General features: G+C 47.1%; 1 protein-coding gene across 1 annotated transcript; it reads left to right on the forward strand.

Moving 5' to 3' along the window:
* Positions 1 to 1,054: 1,054 nt before the first annotated feature.
* On the forward strand, positions 1,055 to 22,326 carry map3k21 (mitogen-activated protein kinase kinase kinase 21; the record flags this gene model as incomplete). Its single annotated transcript, XM_079758368.1, has 10 exons — positions 1,055 to 1,835; positions 10,573 to 10,753; positions 11,243 to 11,391; positions 12,924 to 13,099; positions 14,934 to 15,174; positions 15,560 to 15,682; positions 17,207 to 17,357; positions 17,780 to 17,970; positions 19,041 to 19,847; positions 20,375 to 22,326. 10 exons carry the CDS (start codon positions 1,055 to 1,057, stop codon positions 20,776 to 20,778), a joined length of 3,204 nt encoding a protein of 1,067 aa, XP_079614494.1. The 3' UTR covers positions 20,779 to 22,326.
* Between the last annotated feature and the right edge of the window lie 68 nt (positions 22,327 to 22,394).

The raw sequence follows: 22,394 nt of genomic DNA on the forward strand, positions 1-22,394 counted from the left end.
TCTCCGCCGCTGGGTCCTAGACGCTGTGCACTGACCATGGCGTCGCTATTGGATATGTTTTGATTAAAGTTGCCGGCTATTTTATTTAACTTTTATTAACGGATTTTTTTTTTGGGGGGGGATACCTTTGAATTGGATCCAGCACTGCTTGTTGTTAACGGCGGCAACAGCACTGGGACACCGCGAGAAACTGAGGAGCCGAAGTGGGGGGACAACTCATCAAGTAACGTTACCAGTCAAGGGACTGACCCAGGCTAGGCTAGCTCGTCAGCTCGCTTAAAGTCCCAAAGAGTTCCCGTTTACCTAACGGGAAAAGTCCCAGTATCAAGGTATCTATCTCTTTTGAGGTGGACCGCCCTGGAGGTCGTGTTTTGGCCGCTGCGTTAGTCGGGGTGTAATAGCGCTTCAATGGACGGTGCAGGTGCACCACTTGTGGCACCTGCAAAACTTACTAGCTGCATCGGTGAAGGAGCTAAAGTTAGCCTTACCGCTAACACCCCTGGTCTGGGAGGGGGTGTAAAACCACTGTATTAACCAAGTATAATAATGTATAATCCTAAATGATTATATTTACTAGGTGCATGGGTGAATGAGCTAGGATTAGCTCCACCACTAACATTCCTAGTCTAAACAGTAGGGTATACCACGTTTCTTAACCAAGTATAACAATAATGTACAATCATAAAGTTTTCTAGTAATTTACTGCTAACTGTCAGGATACACAAGTAGTGACAGTGGTGTATTTAACCATTCGCTTTGAACAACAGATCCCCTAGCTGGTTAGTTGGTACTCTATTGACCCACTGAGACATTATACAAGAGTGGCGACGTGGAGACGAAGCAGCAGCATCAGCGTCTCTCCCTCACATGGGACCCGGGAACCAGCTCCTGACCTCGGCTTGGGCTGAGCTCGGAGTCTAGCCTCCCCGTGCTGCTCCATGCGCGCCGTGGACCAGCACCAGCATGGTAGTTCTGTCACACAGGTCTTCCTTTGAAGTTTACTTTTTGTTATCATAGCTTTTGCACCCTATGGTGCGTCTACGGCCACCGAGAAATGGCGGCTTTCCCAAACGGTGACGGTGGTGGCGGTGGGAAAGAGGAGCATGTCTGTTCCGATGCCCCCGCGGCTCCGCAGGCCTGGGCGCACTCTGCCCCGCTGTGTCCGACCCGCTCGCTCTGGACGGCGGCGTACGACTACGAGGCAAGCGGGGAGGATGAACTCAGCCTCCGGCGTGGCGACGTGGTGGAAGTGCTCTCCAAAGACGCTGCGATCTCCGGGGACGAGGGTTGGTGGACTGGGAAAATCAACCACAGAGTCGGGATTTTCCCTTCAAACTATGTCACCTACCAGCCCGCTATTTATCGACTGCCTACCACCGGCTGCACGGTGGGAGTCCGGGAGCGCGTCCCCAGCCTCCCGCCAGCCGAGATAGTTTTTAGCGAACTCGTTCTTGAAGAGATCATAGGCGTTGGGGGGTTCGGTAAGGTGTACCGGGGGACGTGGAAGGATCAAGAGGTCGCCGTGAAGGCAGCCCGGCAAGACCCAGATGAGGACATCACTGCCACCGCTGACGGGGTCAAACAAGAAGCCAAACTTTTCTCCATGCTGCAACACCCCAACATCATCAAACTGGAGGGAGTTTGTTTGGAGGAACCCAACCTGTGCCTGGTCATGGAGTACGCCCGCGGTGGTACCCTGAACCGGGCACTGACCGGAAGGCGCATCCCACCGCACATCCTGGTCAACTGGGCTGTTCAGATCGCACGCGGGATGCTATACTTACACGAGGAGGCCGTGGTACCCATCATCCACCGTGACCTGAAGTCTAGCAACGGTAAGCATGGACACAATCACGCGTGTGTGTGCGTGTGTATTTGATTTTATTGTTAATGACAGAGGTCAGTTACGTTAACGTTTCTGACGTCTGTGTCACTAATTTGAGGATAATTCAAGTGTTCGTATTATCATCTAATACTCTCACTCCCCCTGAAAAAAAAAACTGCCTTTAACTTAAATAGCTTGACTAAATAGTAAAAAATAAATAAAATGTATACATGCCAGAACACAGTAATTCTTTTCAAAAGTTATTTGTTAAGTTTTTATTAAAGCTTTGACAAAGTGGTCAAATGCCTTCTATTGCCACATCTAAGGTACTTTCACTATCTTTAACGCTTAGTAAACTCTTAGCTGCTTTCTAAATGAAAGAGTTGTTAGGGTTATGGCTGCAGAGGTATGATGGAAAATAGTCTTTACTAAAAATGTTTAATGTAAAAGGTGACATAATTAACAACAAAACAATAGAAAGGAGTTGTTGAGTAGTGAAGATGTGAATTGGAGCCTATTACTTCCTCTGTGGTAGTAATATGGTGATAGCAAGGCCTTCTCCGGGGGAGACCCCACGAGAGGATGTGAAACGGGGTCAGAGTTTGCTCAGCTGGGTCGACGTCCCTTCCCCCCAACCAACCCTTGTGCTGTAGCACACAAACACACCTTCCCACCCCCTCTCCAACTCTCCCTGAAATGTTCAAACAAAGCCAGTGATTTACACACACACACACACACACACACACACAAGCACACAAAATCAGGCCATGTGGCTCCGACTAACCAAAGCCTGTCAAGACTGGAGTGAAAGAGATTGTAGGATTGTGAGTGAAAAAGTTTGCAAACATAATCTCAACATGGGAGAGGCAAGCAGTCCCTGTATGTATAATCAAGTGGAAAATACACCTGCAAAGGGTTGTCATTTAGACACAGGCTCCTTTGAGATATCCTCAGATGAAAGCATGCTTCTGGTTTAGAGTAAGTCAATGTGAGGTCCTTAAGCACTGAAAAGTGTATCATTGTTCAATCGCTGAATAAAGAAGGGAAGGAAGAAAGGAAACTTCAGGTCAGTTACCAAAAGAGTTATTGTAATTTACAAGTTGCAGAGCTTCTGGTGTGTGTTTGTGTATTTTGTGTGTGCGAGCGTACGTGCGTGTGTATGGTCGATTTGAATGATTTCATTGATTCTGGTTTCAGACTGTCCACTTTCTAAAAGCCATTGTGGGTAAAAGACAGAAAGTGGATCACTTGGTCACTTACTTACTGTTTGATATTATTCCGTTTAGATATATTCTAAATAAATACAATTTAAAAAAACACAAGTGATCCCACCAAGCATTTGTAAAATCCAAACAACGGTTGGAGATGAAGATTATTTTTTAATCGTAGACAGATGGGAAGAAATTATTTAACTGCTGTTTAGGTGGTCCCAGTTAATCAGGTGTTTGCTAAATAAACACAATTACCCCCCCCCCCCCCCACACACACACACACACACACACACACACACACACACACACACACACACACTACCACCAGTACTGCTAACTCAAGTCATTGTGTTTGACTTGCTACTCCATTGTGACCAAGAGACAACAACGGCTATAATTGGAGTGAGAGTAGGGGGGTTGAAGCCACGTTTGGGAAAAGATAATTCAGAACAGTCACTAACGCTACCCCGACGATTGCAGCCCTTGACTGCAATCGTGAACTAGGACAATATAGTTACCAGTCAAGTCATTTCGGTAAACCTCAATCACAACCTCAACAAGCTACAATGGGATTTGCAACGAAGAAAAGGAGAAAATAAAACTTGCCGCCTATTTGGGCCGTTGCTTACCCAGGCCTAATCATGCCCAGACATAGTTACTGTTTACTATGACTGTTATCACACTGCACTATGTAGTTACAGTTACACTATGGCCGTTAGTTTGTTTCAGCTGTTTCTGTTGGCCCAGGGTCAGAAGTCTGCACATCTGCAGTCTGTAAGAGGTTATATCCAAACATATGGGCTGAATGTAGGTAGGTACGTATTTGCTTTGGACGAGGCTATTGAGGTCACAGAAGTCACACACAAACACACACACACACACAATCTCATACATACATCCACACGCCCCCTGTGGTGCATGGAGATGGGTTTTCCAATTGAAACATTTCAAATAAGAAGAGCTGAATAAAGATAAGCATCTATCATGAAGTCCTGTCCAAAAGTCCTGTTGTTTGGCATTTTGTTTTTGCATAAAACCAAACTAGAAGGACAAGGTATTTACCATCACAGGAGGTAAAGAAATTCACAGAAACAGGCAGACTACATGCAGTGTGTCAGTTCATTATGAGGGAGGTTTGTAAATCTGCATATACCAGACCAGTGAGTTTCTCTGAAGGAGGGATTGATTGCGTTTTATATTGTGTTAAAGGGGCAGTTATGAAGCAGTACAACACCTTCCCACTCATATGCCCAGTGGACCATAGCATAGCTATCTTCTACTTAACTACCCACAACCTACAGTGTACACACACTCCACGCAGACCAGACAAACATAACACTATTTAATCAATGATTAGCTTGTAAAGTAATATGTTGGAAGTCAGCGAGATTTGACCAACTTCTTTTGTGTATATTTTTTCCCCCTAATCTGTAAAATCCCAGCCGGCTGGGAGGAATGTTGCTAATGAGGGATAAAAGCTTAACATACGTTTGCACAATGGACTGGTCAAGCAGCGGTTGCTAGGCTACTGCGGCCAGAAGAATGGCAAGGACTCAGAGGTTCTCAAAGCCCTCGTTTTGTTTTGTTCCGTTCATATTTAATCTCCCAGAGAGCTGCGGTACTCTTTTATCGCCAAAAACCAAGGGGGATTCCCTCCTTGCTTCATTATTTCACTCCCTCCGTAACCTCCCCTTTCCCCCCCCCCAGTCTCCCGTCTCCTTTCTGTAGGCTATACTCCTTTCTTTCCTTACTCTTTGTGGCATCTTTATGTTCCATATTTAGTTTCTGACCAAACACTTTCCTTCTCTTTTCACCCCTCTCTCGTGGCCTGCCTTCCTCCTTCTGGCCTTCCGTCTTGGTCACTCTTATCGTCATTTATTTTATTTCAGTTTGTTTTACAACCCCCCCTGCGCTCTTTCTCCTCCAGGTGAGGAGTGGCACCGCGTTGACGGCGATGTCGAGCAGGGCAGAATTGTAGTGATACTTGGCTCTGAGCCCTGGCGAATAACTCACATTAATTTGACCTGTTTAGATTCACTATGGGAGAATGCCAGGTATGCTGGCGTGTGTTTTAGAATGTGGGCGCCAAGCAGTAACCAACGCGGTTTGTGTGCTGCAACATTCCCCTGTCAATCTTGTCAATTGAAAGCTGTTAGGATGGACTTCAACTTCCCTGTTGTCTGTCTGCCACAATTGGTCTCTGGCACACACACACACACACAAACACACACGCACACACAGAGAGACGCACACACACATACGTCCCGCTCCTCTCTTCGTGTTGGCCCCGTGGAAGTCCTCGGTGGAAGACGTTAACAAAGCTTGACTAGGTGTTGCAGGGCAACTTTTCTCTGGCCTCCCCACAATTACCCTTCAGTGACACACGGACAGTTACTGCCTGTCCCTTTCTGGCCAAAGAATGGGCAGAGGGGAGCAGAGGAGGAGTGGAGATGCTTTCACTGTGTTTTTTTATGACCTCTCCCTGACTGCACCTATTGTTACGGTGCCCATGAAAAGGGGAAAGGGCCAACAGCTGAGTAGAGCCCCGATTCAACCCATTCCTTTGCATGTGTCCACAGTCCCTCCCACTAGCACAGTTACCAGCTACAAACTACTTTCACAAGTTACACATACTTTTATTTGTAACATTAGATAACACAAACACAGAGGCTGCGTAGGGGCATATACTTAAAAACTAGAAGTCTCACTTAAAGCTTCTGGACAGAGTGGGAATTGTATTTGTTGTGGCGATTGGTGCTTTTACAGACAGCCTCCACGATAAGGTCATGAGACATCAGTGTATCAAATGACCATAGAAATGATGTTGTTAATTATTGTTATCCTTCACATACAAACATTATTTCTGCCTTGGTGTCAGAAGACTATAATATACAAATTAATTACTGCTTATTACTTACTATTATTTGCTACCACTTACTATAATGTAACTGCATTGTCGGATTTTGAATGTGGTTTTATAGAGGGACTCACCCCAACTGCTCTGGATCTGGTCTACTCTAGTAGGTGGGTCAAAGTAAGGAGACGTCTTGACCTATATTGAGAGAGGCAGCTCAGTCTCTGATCTACCCTGTGTCCCGGGGTCTGCCTCCAAATCTTCTGTTTGTTAGGGGGTGGGTGTGTAGAGATGATGGAGGAGGGTAAGGGGCTCAGGGTGGAGTCAGCCCCGAAGGTGTAGTCTTCTCAGCTTACTCTCAGTCACCCTAAACCCTCCAGGACAGGTCTCCACCAGTGATGGAGGAACACTTTGTTTGAGTCTCTATCAGTGTGTTGGCTGATATCACTGGAAGTAGAAGATTCAAAGATGTAAAAACATGAACGACATAGTTTCTGGTCTGCTGGAGTACAACATAACAGATCATGGAATAGTTCAAATCAAGGACCTATTCCTTGATCTATGGGGTGATGGATTAGGGGCTTGGTGCAAATGCTGGAGGTGTTCCTCACTCGTATTACAGGGGGTCTGCCCATTATAGATCAATCATTCCACAGGTGCTGTCTTGCCCAGGTGTCTCGTGTACCAGGGCTTGCCTGGGGGTATGAACTCATGGGTGTGGGGTAGCTAGAGGATGCATAGTCCTTTGGAATTGAATGCATAAATCTAAGAAACAAACGCATTCGGCAGCTTATAATGCAGAACCCAACCACGGCCTTGGACGGGTCTTGAACCAACATATTACTTCTTAAATTGAAATGTGTGCTATTAGAGTCGAGGTCCGCACTCCACTTCAGCAATACAAGTTTGGATGTGCGACTCTCCAATTCAATATAACTTTGGGGTTGCCTCAAATTAGCAAGCTATTGTTTTTTTCATTTTGTTTTAATCAATATATGCAACCCTTTACGAACTTCCAAAGAATAAAGAGACATATTGAAATGCATCTCAGTCCTCCAGGCTTTGACCTGCTGGGTGAAGAGGTCATTGAAGGTAGGCTTCAAGTATCACTGGGTAAAGTGGGGTCTTTTGATTCGAGGAGGGGGGATGTTGGAAGGTGAACAAAACACCTCGTTCCCCACACCCGCTTTGGCTTATTGTGTGTAGTTGAATTACTTTGGAACTGCACAGCGGTTTAACTTTGAGCAGCGTAATGCCGTGACGTTTTGTTTAAAGTCAGTTACTTCTATTCTCCATCTAACAGCTTGTAGTTCCACCATTGGTTGTTTCACGTGGGATGTCAGTGATAACAACACTGTTCCACCACAGCCTCGTCCCATTGACGCCACTCTCAACCCTTTATTGTTCCCTATTCTCCAGCTGTAAATAACTTTGACACCATGGGAACCGGGGTTAAAACTAATTTGTTTGCAATGATTGTTTTGAGTTGTGTTCATTTAACTAGATGCAGATGGTTAATTCTTCTCCCCACCTCTCCCCTTATAACCTAGTTCTGTCTTGCGTTCTCATCTGGCTGCCTCTTTCCTTCCATTACACATACATCTCTCAATCTCTCTTTTACCTATCTTTAGGTATAAGAGAGATTACAGCAGAATTACAGCAGAAGAGAAAAGGTTTTTGATCAAGATGACCATTTTCTACACTAGACTTTATGCTGATGAGTATAGTACCTTTTATATCAACAGTGTTTGACTCAGAGACTCACAGAGCATGAGCTTTTTTAACATGACAACACATACAGCTAATCTGAAAGGTTAACGTGGTCATGAAGTCAACGTGTCTCCTTGTCGTGGAATCCACCGCAGGCCACTGAAACCACCAACGTTTTACAAGGAATCTATGGAATCAGACGGAGAGAGGACTTGGCAGCAACAGCCACAAGTATATCATTAATCCAGAGAAACCTGTTTGTAATTGAATGCCTTTTGTTGATGCTGGGTAGAGAATCCCCTTAGTGCCCAAGGCCCGTCATGGCACTAATACCCTACTTATTAGTCTGAAGATTCACAATGTCACGAGTGTTTTCCTTTATCAGTCTGGTAATCTACGGTTCAATGTGTGTTCAATGTCCAACCAGTTGTAGAATAGGCAATCATGTACACATGTTCCTGACTGTTATTCATTTTGATTACAGAACATATTCTTAAAGGGGTGGCCGATCCAGTATACCCCCCTTAGTGAACTTGGGGCACCGCCCGGAAAAATGCTGCCAAAATTCTGTGGGGAAAACACTATTGTATTGTCAGGCCCCAATTGTTGTCTATTAGCTTTTCTGAGGCCTTTTGGGTTAATTATGGTTTTCAAAACACGTTGTATTTAAATGTGATAATAGTAAACCAGGTTGCTTTTATTTTTAAAGGAATATGAAGTTTGCTTTGGATGAGGAGGATGGTGAATGGGCCTGTGCCCTGACTCATCTTGTTGTGTCTGCTAGCAGGACAAAGGAGAGCGGGTATGAACAGGTCAAGGTCTCTCAGCTCCGCTTCCTCACTCCCACTTCTAATCCTACCTCCTTTTCCTCCTCTGCTTCTGTGTTTTCCCTGCAAACATCAACTCTGTTTGGGTGTGTCTGTGTGTGTGTGTGTGTGTGTGTGTGTGTGTGTGTGTGTGTGTGTGTGTGAGTTTGTTTGTGTGTGTGTTTGTCTGCATGTGTATGTGAGAGTTTGGGTGCGTGTTTGTGTGTGTGCTTGTGTGTGTGTGTGTGTGTGTGCGCGCGCGTGTGTGTTGTGTCAGGAACGATGCAGCCTTGGGGTGCACAGAAATAGGCAACAAGCCAACACGAGGAGCATGGGAAAATGGTGCCACTCAAAGTGTGGCCTTTTGTGTGTGGGAGACCGATGACAGTTCACAAGCCTGCATGCACGTATTCGTCCAAACCTCCGGGAAACTCAAGGGCAGTTGGCGACTAAGTAACACCTTGAGATAAACCCTGCATGATTGTACACAACTTAACACATATACACATACACAGGCCTCTATATGCACAGCTTGGTTTCGTCAAATATGGATAACCACAAATAGTATGTGCTACACATGAACCTCCTAAGAGGGCGCAATTTAATTGGTTCCGTATCTCGGGATATTGGGCAATATCCCATGATTGAGAACTCAAACACAGGATATTGTTTAGCGCGCGTCACGGCCGTCTCGTCACTCTAATAAAAACAAATAAGCCGCTAATAAAAACAAATAAATCCTAACCCTAACCCTATATACTAAAACAATTATTCACCTCACCTTCAGCGAATAATTGTTAAATAGTGCCGACAAGTTAGTGACACATTGTATTCATACTACAGTGTAGGAGACTCGATTCAACATTCTCCTTTTGTGTGTCCTTCAGTGTCTGTGTGTGTGTGTGTCCACAAAGAGTAACTCTAGCGTGCACATTGTTGTGGATGTTAAGGCTTCTCACAAAGCCCTTGCATGGAACCAAAGTGTGGCCTAGCGGAGGTGGCCTTGAGCCATGTGCACATCCTGCACACGCACCTGACACCTCTCACGCTGCTTAGTACGGCTCTCCCCTGGGCCCCTCACGCAGAGGGGCCCTCCTGAGGGGGAACCCGCGCTCTGAGCGGACTGAGGTAAAGCTCAAGCTTGTGCGTGTGTTTGTCTTTGTCTTATGAGCTTCGATTATGAAGAGGTTTATATGATAAGCACACGCCTTCATATTTTCTTTGCATGATATGAAACATTTGCGTGCTTGAATCAGTTATATTTCTGTTTTCACTTTATAATGTCTCCCCAAGCAGGAAACATATATTCCTGCTTGGAATATATGTTTCCACTTTCTTAAACATTGATCAGTGTTATCTTTCTGAGTTTTAAGACCTGCATGAAATAGAGGAACATGATCCCAATATGTTCCTACAAAGGAGATATTAGTTAATTCTGATAGGATGTTATGTTGTTTCTTGGTGGGAATGACGCAATGAAAACAGCAGGTGTGTCTATTAGTGGAGTGGGGCTTTTACTATGGTATCTAGGTCCAGGTGTGTGTTACCAGTTGGTTTGAAGATTTCAGGTCTACTTTTATCTGTTAGATAGTTCCAGGTCCTGAGGACAGGTTCTTTGTAAGGCTGTCAGCCTCCTGTTTCCGTAGTAATAAATGACCTGCATTCCTTGTGAATATCACCTCGCCGCCTCACTCTCCTCCCCTAGCCACCCGTTACCTCCCCTTACAATGCACTTTTATTTTGAATGTCCATCTCTCATTTGATGTTCCATCTGTCATTTTTATTTTGTCCTTCCTCTTGCATTGCTTTGCCCCGTCAACCTTATCCATCCACCGCATCCCTATCTCTATCTCACATTTTCTTTTTACGTCATGTTGTTTTCCTCCCCCATCAGTCATTCCCATCCATTGCCCTTCCCGACCGTTTTCATTCCTCTCCGGTCATTCCCAACAATTGTCATTCTCATCTGTTGTCGTTCCTATCCATTGTCATTTCACTCCAGTTATTCCCATCTGTTCCATCTGTTGTCATTCCCATCCGTTGTCATTCCTATACGGTTATTCCTATTTGGTCATCCCATCTGGTCATTCCCATCCCTATCACTCCGGCCATTGGTCCATGTCCCCTCTCTCTCCTGCTCCTCACCTGGTCTGGTCTGTCTTGCAGTGTTGCTACTGGAGACGATCGAGAACGACGACATCGGAAGGAAGACGCTGAAGATCACAGACTTTGGTCTGGCTCGGGAGTGGCACAACACCACCAAGATGTCCGCCGCAGGAACCTACTCCTGGATGGCCCCCGAGGTCATCAAGTCCTCGCTCTTCTCTAAAGGCAGTGACGTATGGAGGTATGGACAGCGAGGATATCTGTCTCTCTCTATATCTTTCTCTTTCTGTCTCTATCTCTCTTTATCTGACTCTCTCTCTCTGTCTATGTCTCTCTCTCTCTCTCTCTCTCTCTCTCTCTCACTCTCTCTCTCTCTCTCGCTATCTGTTTCTGTCTCTCGATCTGTCTCTGTCTCTATTCATTTCTGTCGGCCTTATTAGCAGGACATCTATTCAAGACTTTTTTCTAAAGCAAAGCAATAAATGAATCAATTAACAATAATACTGATAAAACTGATGAAATAGCTAATCAAACATAATAATTATTTGCATCTCTCTATTATTTTATTTTTTTCATTAAAATTATTTTCCCGTTCATGTATTGAATGCATAAGCACTTTATAATGTAAGAGGACGTTTTCAGGTGCACTTAAAGATCTGTGTTTGTCTGTCCGTGTGTGCGTCCATTCCTCTGTCTGTCTGTCCGTGCGTGCGTGCGTCCATGTCTCCAGCTACGGGGTGCTGCTGTGGGAGCTGCTGACGGGCGAGGTGCCGTACCGGGGGATCGACGGGCTGGCCGTGGCCTACGGCGTGGCCGTCAACAAGCTGACACTGCCCATCCCCTCCACCTGCCCCGAGCCCTTCGCCAAGCTGATGGAAGGTAGGCTGAGCAGTGTGTGTGTGTGTTTGTGTGTTTTTGTGTGTTTGTGTATGTTTGTTTATGTGTGTGTGTGTGTGTGTGCGTGTGTTCATGTTTGTGTGTGTATGTCTATGTGCGTGCATGCGTGTGTGTGTGTGTGAGACGTGCATTGATATAAATCAACGTAAAATACGGCGTCTTTTATTACGTTGTAAAATATGCAGATTTAGTGGTTCAACACACAAAGCCAGTAAATATAAACCTTCTTCACCTAAACGATAAAAAAGTCTGACCACACCAGGCCATTAATGATCTTTCTCTCCTTCTCACTGTGCATTCACTTCACTACACTATGTGGACCTTGGCTGTTTCGGGTGTTTAATCCATGTTCACTTCAGTAATACACTGTATACTAACTATGATTTACAGGCCATCTATTCCTCTTAATGTTCAGTGTGGGTGTTTCACCAATAGGCAATATTCACTTACCTCAACAAAATCAATAGCGAAGATAGTTTAAGAATTGTTTTTGTTCTCATCAATGCGGTCTCGTTCTACTAGGGTACTTCGTTCGACTGCCTATACATATAGATTTGTGTCCACTAGGGGTCATACAAATACTTTAAATAGAAAGTCCAACTCAATTCGGTAATTTGAAAAACATTTGTATTTATACCATCATAACATGATCCTGCTATCGTAGCTTCTGGTGAGACGAGAAATATGTAATTTATATTAACATATATTAACACGATGTCAATGACATTAATATCAGCTCCATCACAAATGAGTAACCTCCCCCACTTCAATGGAGAGGGAAATATTGTTTGACTAGTTGGTATTTGGATGCAGTAGAACGATTTTTTAACAGTCTTCAATTTTAATGAGTAAATGAAGATTGCCTATTGGTATTGCTAGGCGAAATATGGATCCATACGCTACTTTCTGAGATAAACTGGGACTAAGGTGGTGATCCAAGTGTAAATCAAGGTTAGTCGACTCTACAATGTTTTACTGAAGTGAGCAATGATTAAACACCCGAAACAGCGTAAACAGTGTTCACTACACATTGTAGTGAAGTGAATGCACAGCGAGAATGAGAGAAAGATCATTAATGGCCTGGTGTGTTCTGACTTTGGTAATCGTTGATTGGCTGAAGAAGTTGCATACTTACTGGCTTTGAGAATCAAGAGGGGCTCATTTACTTATTTTGAAAATGTGCTTTTGAACACACTATTGAACGTGTTAAAAAGCGTGTTAAATCTGCTAATTTGATAAAATGAAACAACGTCAAAACTGTGTATTTTACACAGATTTTGATGCATACTTTGTATATATCAATACATAATATACATATTATTTATATTATAGTATATATACATCTACGATAAGGCGTAGTTTTGACTCTTTTTGTATTGGCCTTCCTTAGCATTCTTGCATGTGCACGTTATATCTCTATATATATTTTTGAAGTACACAAAGTGCCATCAGTCCGTATTAACCCTTATATATATGTGCATCATCTGTATCTGGGTCGTGTGTGTTCCGTGCAGAGTGCTGGGACCAGGACCCCCACGTGCGGCCCTCCTTCTCCTGTATCCTGGAGCAGCTGTCGGCCATCGAGGAGGCGGTGATGGCCACCATGCCCCAAGACTCCTTCCACAGCATGCAGGACGACTGGCGCGTGGAGATCCAGGAGATGTTCGACGAGCTCAGGACCAAAGAGAAGGTGGGTGGTGTGTGTGTGTGCGTGTGCGCGTGCGTGCGTGCACTGTAGAGTGTTGCGCATGCACGCTTACGCCCATTTGCACGCACGCGTGTGGAAGGTTTACATTATGTTCGTACTTACAATCATAATGTGGCCTTTTATCGATCAATGCTCATATAGACAAGAGATATTAACGATTCTATCTTCATGGTCATTTTTTTTTCTCTCTCTTCCTGTCTCGGTCCGTATCAGATGTGTCTGTGTGTCTGATTGTCTGTGTGTCTGATTGAAAACTCCCACAGGGAGAACTCAGTGTTAATGCAAGGGAGATGATGCTTCCTGCAGGCTGAGGCCTTAGTTGCTAATATGTACTGGTGCTCAGGACGGCTCTGGGGGACCTCACATGTGTAATCGCCTGCTCTCCAACAGACGGGCTAATCACACGTTTAACAAAAACAAGCATTTAGCGTTGAGGTGCTTTAGCGCACTTCCCCTTGTTAAGACTTTAATCTGCTTCCTGTTTGAGACTCCCATCGCTAGCTTAAAGGGGGAGGTGCTAATTAGATGGAAGTTTGGGGTGGGGAGGGGCGGGGGCAAGGGGGAGGGGAGTTTCAGCATGTTGAGTTAGATGGCTTGGATGGGGTCAAAAAAAACAACTAACACTGAGTAGGCTCAGCCTGCATGTTACTGGTTTTAGGTTATGTTGCTCCTGCTGGCTTAGATTATATATCATGTCTGGTTGTAAAATACTGTTCAGCTTCATATTGGCTTCATGCTTAATTGTGTTTTAACAAATCCTTCCTTTATCCTCTGATGGCACATACTTGGTGTGCTTAACTTTTAAGCCATTGGGGAAGTTAATAAGTTATTACATATTAGGGGCAAACTGAGATAATGAGCATTTTTCCCAGCGGTGAAAATGGTTGCGTGTAAACGGTCACATGGCCGTGTCCATAATGATATTCATTGACTCTCAGCACCACAGTTCGACCGCATTACAGGGTGGACCTCTTGAAACACAGTAATGCTGTTTATCTCTGCAGTCAGCGGCGTTCCCACAGCGATTCCATGAGAAGGTTTCCAAAATAAGCCAATCCATAAGCAACTGCAACCGCCGATTTCCTGTCCAGATCTGCCAGTAATCTGCGTCTCTGTGGGTGGCTTGTTGGGGGGGGACCACTTTAAAGCTGCTTTATGGAAGTCATCCAGTCAGGATTATACACGCTAAGCTAAGAGCAATTAAAATAAGAATAGGAAGGGGATGGAGAGCCGAGCCAGCCATGAGAAAAACTTAAAAGCCGTTTTGTTCTTGTGACGACGGAACTCCATCGCTCGTGTGTTTAACAATATCACACTAGAGCAGGCAGGGTCTTACGTAGATGTCTGTCTGTCTGTCTGTCAATACCTGGGTCATACATCTCATCCCCAATGTAGTCTTCTTTTCGACACATACACATATCTGCCTGTGAAAGAGCTTGGTCTTATCATAGAGGATAATAGACAAATTGGTCAATACTTTGGTTTTGTCTTTATGGTCCTTAATGTAGCTTTTGGTTTTTCTCTCCCTGCAATTTAAACACTGTCTCTCCTTTTCTCTCTTTAACTCTCTGGAATATGTTGGGCTTCCTGTTTGGAGAGGTTGGCTGTGCGCGACCTCTCTACTAGACTAGGGCTGAGGCCAGCCAGGGGCCAGAGCCCTTCTGACAACACGGGGGCCGTTCTGGACCCAGCGTTGATGGACTCTGTCCAAGGCCTCCCGTATGGAAAGGCTTGGCTCGGCGCGGCTTCTATCTCCTTCCTCTTCCAGACGTTGTGTTTGAACCCCTCTCGTTATCCTTCCCCCCAACCCCGTCAGGAGCTGCGCTCGCGGGAGGAGGAGCTGTCGCGGGCCGCCCTGCAGCAGAAGTCCCAGGAGGAGCTGCTGAAGCGGCGGGAGCAGCAGTTGGCGGAGCGGGAGATCAACGTTCTGGAGCGGGAGCTCAACATCCTCATCTTCCAGCTCAACAAGGACAAGCCCAACGTCAAGAAGAGGAAGGGCAAGTTCAAGCGCTCCCGCCTAAAGCTGAAGGACGGCAACCGCATCAGCCTGCCCTCGGGTGAGTGTGTGTTTGTTCGTGTGTGAGTGGGCCTATGTGGATTAGTGTGTGTGTGTGTGTGTGTGTGTGTGACTGTGCATGTGTGTGCTTGCTTGCGTGTGTGCGTGCGTGCGTGCGTGCACGCGTGTGGCTGTACAGGTGTGATTGGCTTTGTGCGTACGGATGTGTGTGTGTGTGTGTGTGTATGTACGTGCGTGTGTACGTACGTGTGTGTTTTGGGGTGTGTGAGTGCTTGTGTGCATACAGGTGTGTGTGTTCTTATTGAACAACCGCATGTTGTGTTTGTGTCTAAATTTTATGTTTTTCTCAGTGCCTAGCCTTTTATGCTTGTTTATAGGTCAGGTCTTCACATGACGTGTCATGCCCGTTTGTTGTTATGTCACAGATTTCCAACACAAGATCACGGTGCAGGCCTCGCCCTCAATGGACAAGAGGCGGAGTCTTCACAGCACAAACTCCTCCCCTCCCAGTAGCCCCACCCTCATCCCGCGACTACGAGCCATTCAGCGTAAGACCACTGTCTCACACGTTCTGTCTGTCTGAGTCTGAGACTCTCTGAGCACACAGTGGGAGGAGCCTCAGTCAGGTGGTTCATGGACAAGTTCATTCATAAATGCCATGATGCAAATGATACTAAAAGACCCAATTTGGAGTGCAAGGCAACAAGAGCAAATGTTATCCTTTCTTCTCGAACATCAAGATTTCTATTGCTCTTTCTCTTACACCCACAGAGACACACACACACATGCACAGACATAATAACTATTTCTGACTTGACACACAGTTTAGGACAGTCCTACCCGGACCTGCAACCACAATGTGGTATCGGAGAAACAAAAGTCAAAACAATCCAATCCAATACACACAGTGCGCCTGTTCTAACTATCCGTTATGCCCCTTGGTCTGGATGGGGTCCTGGCGTGACGGCTCCTTTGTTATGCTTCCCTCCCTCAGTGCAGTGTCGTCCGCACAGGGACAGTCTGTATGTTTACCAGCAGGAGGTGGATCTCACCAGCGAGTTGGCCGCAGACCACTCAAGGCGCAAAGGCAAGCCGTGGGCTGCTCGGTCCCCCCCCTCGCCTGGGCCGCGGGCCCAGCCCTGTCCTGTACCTTCGCATATAGTATATACGGCTCAGAGAAAAGCAACAAGTGGTCTGCTGGTGGTTGGCTCAGAACTCGTGGGACACGGGAAAATGCATCGTCTCTGTGTTTGATCAACTCGGTTTGGGCAACTGGGTCTTGGTTGGTGTTGCAGGTTTCCTGTGTGGGATTCTAACCACGTTTCTACGGTGTCCTGTGGTGTTATTGTGTTCAGGATGGCTGCAGTTTACCACCTTAAAGTCTCTTTCTGTGTGTCGATAACCTCACCTTTTGGGAGTTGGTAGGGGTCTGGTGGTCTCACACATCTTTCCCTTCTTGTTTGTTTTGACCAATCATGTAGCTGCAGGCAGGGACCTGTAAGCTTGTGATTGGGTAACACAAACTCAGCCAGCACTAAGTAAACTATGAAAAGGTTTTTGTAAAGCTTTGAAGCCAACACCATGTAGAAGCCACTGTAGACATACAATTATTAAAAACCCTTAAGCTTTATCCACTCGCACAAATCTGCCCCAGGCTCTTTTCTCTCTTCCCAAGAGTTTCGGCTCTAACAGAGTAGGACGGTTGGATCTGAGATCAGGGGTCAGGCAATGTTAAAAAACCTGTTTTTGTTACATTCAACCTAATTCATCTCTACGTGTTTGACTATAATGCTCATTCTCTGGTCGCAACATCGTTTGCCCTTCAAAAAGAGGGCTGTCAACAGAAAAATACAAAAAATAACATTGGAATGAAATCCCAGCCATTGCCCTTCCCCGTACGTTACCACTGAAAGAGCATCAAAGGATACCGCTTCCTGTAACAGTGGGGACCTTCCCAGTACGGTCCCCACAGTCTCATTAACCAACACATTCACCGCCGGAAGGGGGGTCAGCCTGGTTGTGTCGGTGGCGGTGCATCCGGTAACCGTGACGATGTGGCCTCCTCCCCACAGTGACCCTGGATGAGAGCAACCGGACGTGGGGCCGCAGCACCCTCTTCAGGCCCGAGGAGTTCGACGACGTGAAGAAGGGCATCAAGAAGAAGGGCCGGACCTGGGGCCCCAGCTCGGTGCAGAGCAAGGAGCGGCCCGCCACAGCCGAGAGGTGAGGGCCGCACACGCGCGGGCGTGGACACACACATAAGAGACGCACGCATGCGCACACACAAACAAACACGCACGCGTACACACATAGCCAAGCAGCGCAGCCAATCAGAAACGATCTACTTTACTGAAAAGTACACCCCCACGTTTCATATTCTATACATTTTAGTCAAATAGAATAGACAATTGTCGACAGAACCGTTTTCAACTGAAACAACGGGATGTTGATTTTACCTTTTAATTAATTCATGAGATTGTATATATATGATATAAATGTAAATTAGTTATTTCTAGGTATTCATATTTTCTTGTAACATTTATTATGTTTACATATTTACAAAACCTGCCTAATACTAGCTTGGTTTGTTTGTGGTGTGTGTATGTGTATGTGTGTGTGTGTGTGTGGTTGTGTGTGTGCACCAGAGTGCGACCCCTCTCTGATGGCAGCAACCCCTGGTCCACCAGTCTGCTGAAGACCCAGAAGTCCGTCCCCCTGGCTGCGCTGTTCGCTGAACAAGGTGAGGCGGGCCCCCAGCCGCCTTATAGGGGCCCCACAGCTGAGCAAGGTGAGGCGGGCCCCCAGCCGCCTTATAGGGGCCCCACAGCTGAACAAGATGAGGCGGGCCCCCAGCCATCTTATAGGGGCCCCACAGCTGAGCAAGGTGAGGCGGGCCCCCAGCCATCTTATAGGGGCCCCATAGCTGAGCAAGTTGAGGCGGGCCCCCAGCCATCTTATAGGGGCCCCACAGCTGAGCAAGGTGAGTCAGGCCCCCAGCCGCCTTATAGGGGCCCCACAGCTGAACAAGGTGTGGGGGGCCCCAAGCCATCTTTTAGGGGCCCCACAGCCGAACCCCTACTCTCCCCTCAGTCATTGCTTATTTCTTCCAGATCACTTTGACATTTGCAAAACCAAACCCCAAAATTGTAGCCTGGCTCCGCCCGCCTAAGTACTTCCGCTCAATTTTAATTTCCCTTCAGTACTACGTCTGGGTCTGCGGTATGTTAGTGGGTTTACTCCGTCTAAATTTTCTGCGTCCAATCAGGGAACAGAGGGAGTGGCTGAGAACAATGACGTTAAAGTCAGCTCTCGTTGACGGACATCTTCACGCACGGGGATTGGTTTGTTTACAACCTGCGCGCAACGTGATTCCCGGCCAAACGTTAGCGATTGGTTATGGCAGATCCAGAGTGGCACTGGGCAGATCCAATAGTTTTAAACTTCAACAGACACCCGCCTTCAAGTGAGTTAACGTTTGTCAATTGAGTGGGTCCAGACTCTCTGTGCAAATGAAATGAAGTACGAGAGTCTGCTAGGACCAGGCTACCAAAAATCCAGAGTAGTATTAGAAATTGATCCTCAATAGAAATCCTGACTTAAATGCACAAATGTAGGACAGGACATAACAATGGAGTCATATCGCCCTCTACTGGTTAAATGCATGCTATTGCAGGAGCTACCAGTTACTGGTGGCTTCGGATATTTCATATGAACTATAAACAAAATGATGCCTTGTTTATGTTGCAGATAAAAAATGCTAAATTGTATTTTATATATTCTGTGCACGTCTGGAACACTTCAGCACTGAAGTGTTTGTGACTGCGTTTCTGCGTCTCCATTGAGGCATTCATCAAAAATCCTTGACCGACCGTGTCATGTTTTAATGAGCAACTGTTCTGTGACCAGCAGGGGGCGGTAAAGACGATGCCTACTGCCCAGACGGCGGGGATGGTGGCAGCAGCAGCTCGAAACCAAAGCAACTCAAGTTCCCCAACCAGGTGTACATTGACCTACCTCTGTGGAGGGAGGACCCGGGGGCCCAGGGCCCCGGGGTCGCTCCCTGCTGGCCGGGCGGGGAGCTTGGGACCGCGGGGGGGCCGGAGTGTCCCGAGGACCCCTGCACCACCACATCCACCTCCTCCACCTCCACAACCCCCCAGGGGACGCCCACCAACAGCCTGAAGCGTGCCTCGGCGCGGCGCCGGACCGACGTGGTGCTGTACGGATGCGGGGCCCTGCTGGCCTCGCTGGCGCTGGGCTACGACCTGCGGGAGGCCCTCAGGAGCCCCGAGGACGCCGGGGAGCCGCAGCGCGAGGAGAAGAAGAAGAAGGAGGGGCTCTTCCAGCGCGCCACCCGCTTCCGACGCAGCACCTCCCCGCCGGGAGGCCGCACCCCCCGCAGGGAGGAGCCCGCCTCTGGCCACGCCCCCGGACCCGTCAGTCTCATCTCCATGTCGGCCATCGTGGAGGGCAACGCCTCCAGTGGCGTGCTGCGGACGGGGGGAGGCGGGGGTGCGGTCGGGGACCCGGGGGGGAGGAGGGAGGCTCCGGACGCCGTGGCCGGGGCGGAGGGGCAGCAGGACACGGTGGCAGGGGCAGCTCGGACCCAGAGCCAGCCCCCGGCACAGACACCCAGCCCGGCACCAGAGCCGGGGCACCCGGTCCCAGGACTACGGTTACGGAGGAAGAAGTCCTCCTCCACCAGCCCCAGTAGTGAGTAACACAGGCTATAGTAGTGAGTAACACAGGCTATAGTAGTGAGTAACACAGGCTATAGTAGTGAGTAACACAGGCTATAGTAGTGAGTAACACAGGCTATAGTAGTGAGGTCTACAGTAGTGAGGATCACTGGGACTTCTACATTCTTAAAAATGCTGACATCTGACAGGCACTTCCTAAAATGTAGGGCTATATTAGTGTTCAGGCTTTCGCTCTTTTACACAGGGCCTTCCCACTAACTACACCTAGATTTGGGGGGTTGTAGTAGCCAGAATGTTTGATTGACATTACCTGGTCACCCAAAATGATAATTGTAACAGACATGCAGTAGCACAGTAACCACTAGTTAAACTGTAATTCTGTTCCTTTGTGATCAAACCTCCAATTGGGTGCAGACCAGGATCAATGTATCACATTGCTATGAAACCCTACACATCACATCCCATCCAAAACAAGTTCTAGGGTTCGGTTTTCTTTTGATCCACGTTTGTGAATCTGAATATCCCTTCTCATTCCTCCAGCCAATGGGCCGCCGCCACAGCAGGCTCCTCCTCCTCCCTCCACTAATCAGAAGAAGAAGTCAGAGAAGGAGCAGAAGAACGGCCCGGCGGCGGTGGAGCACAGGAAGAAACCTGAGGCGCCGTGCTCCAGGCCCCGGCCCCTGTCCCTGCGGGCCAAGCCCCAGACCTGGGCCCTGCTGCGGGGCCGCAACAAGAGCTACTCCCTGGGCCACTACTCGGGCCACAAGAGCTCCCAGGCCCTGACGGTGATGCTGGGCCCCCAGGGGCCCGGCGTGGCGGACTGCTCCCTGCTGGACATGGACACGGAGGGCCAGAAGAGGGACTGCACCGTGCCGCTGTGCCGCATCCAGAGCTCCCCGGGCCGGCCCTCTGTCTTCCAGCTGGAGAAGGACTTCCTCTCCTAGGGGCCCTGAGAGGTCTGTTGGTGGTGGTGGTGCTGCTGGGCGCTGAGCCGGGGGCCCCGTACCCATAGTGTTCTACTACAGGAAGGGCTCCTCCAACGTCTCCAGCGCTGGACCTCCTGGAAGTCACTGCCTGTTGATTTTTTTTTTCATTCATATATTCATACATTCATTCCAGATCAAAGAGCTGCATCCAGAGGAAGGTTCCAGAGCTGTGAAGGCAGCTCTACCGCTTTGGTTCAGGTGCTCCGCTGCCCTCGCTGGCCTTTAGACCCTCTCCAAGGTGGCCTTGTCTCCTCTTCCTCCCTTCCCCTCTTTGTTCTATGATTGGCACAGCTAAACGTTGACCGCCGCTGTAGCCAATGGCAACACGGTTCCTTCACCTGTTTTATTTATACATGTAGCCGTTGGTGATGTAGAAGAGACTCGCTGCCGGGTGGAGCAGGGTGTGAGCAGCGCGGAGGAGAAGGTAAACTTCCCTCTGGTTTCTTTACGGACCCCCTGGCGCCGGTACTGATAGTCATCGGACTTGTTACAGAATAATTGATGCATTTAATGTCAAGCAGAAACTAAATCCAATCAAAACGCTTTGATTTACAAAGCGTCTTTTTTTGTTTGTTTGTTTTTATCCATTTCCGTTGGCGGCTGGTAACTGTCTGTCTTCAATGTTCATGCCAGTTTGTGGAAGACTAATTATGATCCAGAATTCAGACTGAAATAAATTCCAAAAGACCCTACCTTCTCTCTGGAACATAGCAGTATGGTGCTTATATGGCTTTTGACAAATATTTATATTCAAAATCTCCTCAACTTTTGGCATCCACAATTGTGTGAATCTTAATTTTACGAAAAATCAAGAAGCTATAAGTAATGAATAACTCTTTAATGTAATAATACGCTAGAAAGTGTAAACCAAGTAGCAGCTTATAAAAAGACCAGTTGTTCCACGTGAGGATGTAATTACGTTAAGACCATGGTACTGATGACTTAAAAAAACAATCGATAACCAATGTGTGTTGGCCTATTCTTGTGGTGTGCTGGGAAGTCTTTGTAAAGATAATGAATTGAAGTTGTGTCAAGGCCAGATGTAACGTGTGTGTGCGTCGTTCACAGGACGTTCTACTTTATTATTTTATAAACGAGACTCATGCCATTACTATTGCTTTAACGACCACTAAAACCATTCTGAAGTAGTCGGAAAGAAACCATTATAATGGAGGAGGTTTTTATTCCACATGACCGATTCTCAGAAACGCCGTCGCCTTACTGATGTACTTCATCAAGCACCGCATTTCATCATACTGTAACATGATTTTGTATCGCAGAGCTAGGATTTCAGGGCTTCAGCAGCCAGCCAATAAGAGACGCAAAACAACATGACTAGCCTACCACTATCTCAGAGTTCTACGCACTGCTATTACTGAAGGTTAGTCTGAGCTGAGCAGGACTGCTTTATGCATACCCCCCGATGTCTTAACAGTGGAGAACAAATCTTTAATCGAGCACATTGTTTTTGAACAAGGGCTCTCTCAGTCTCATGTATTTGACCAAAACCACTACGTGAAAAACCAGCTGCTTATATAGATGACATATATATATTTTTAAAGAGATCTGAATAT

The sequence above is a fragment of the Pollachius pollachius genome (genome assembly GCF_949987615.1).
Source record: "Pollachius pollachius genome assembly, chromosome: 2".
Taxonomy (NCBI): domain Eukaryota; kingdom Metazoa; phylum Chordata; class Actinopteri; order Gadiformes; family Gadidae; genus Pollachius; species Pollachius pollachius.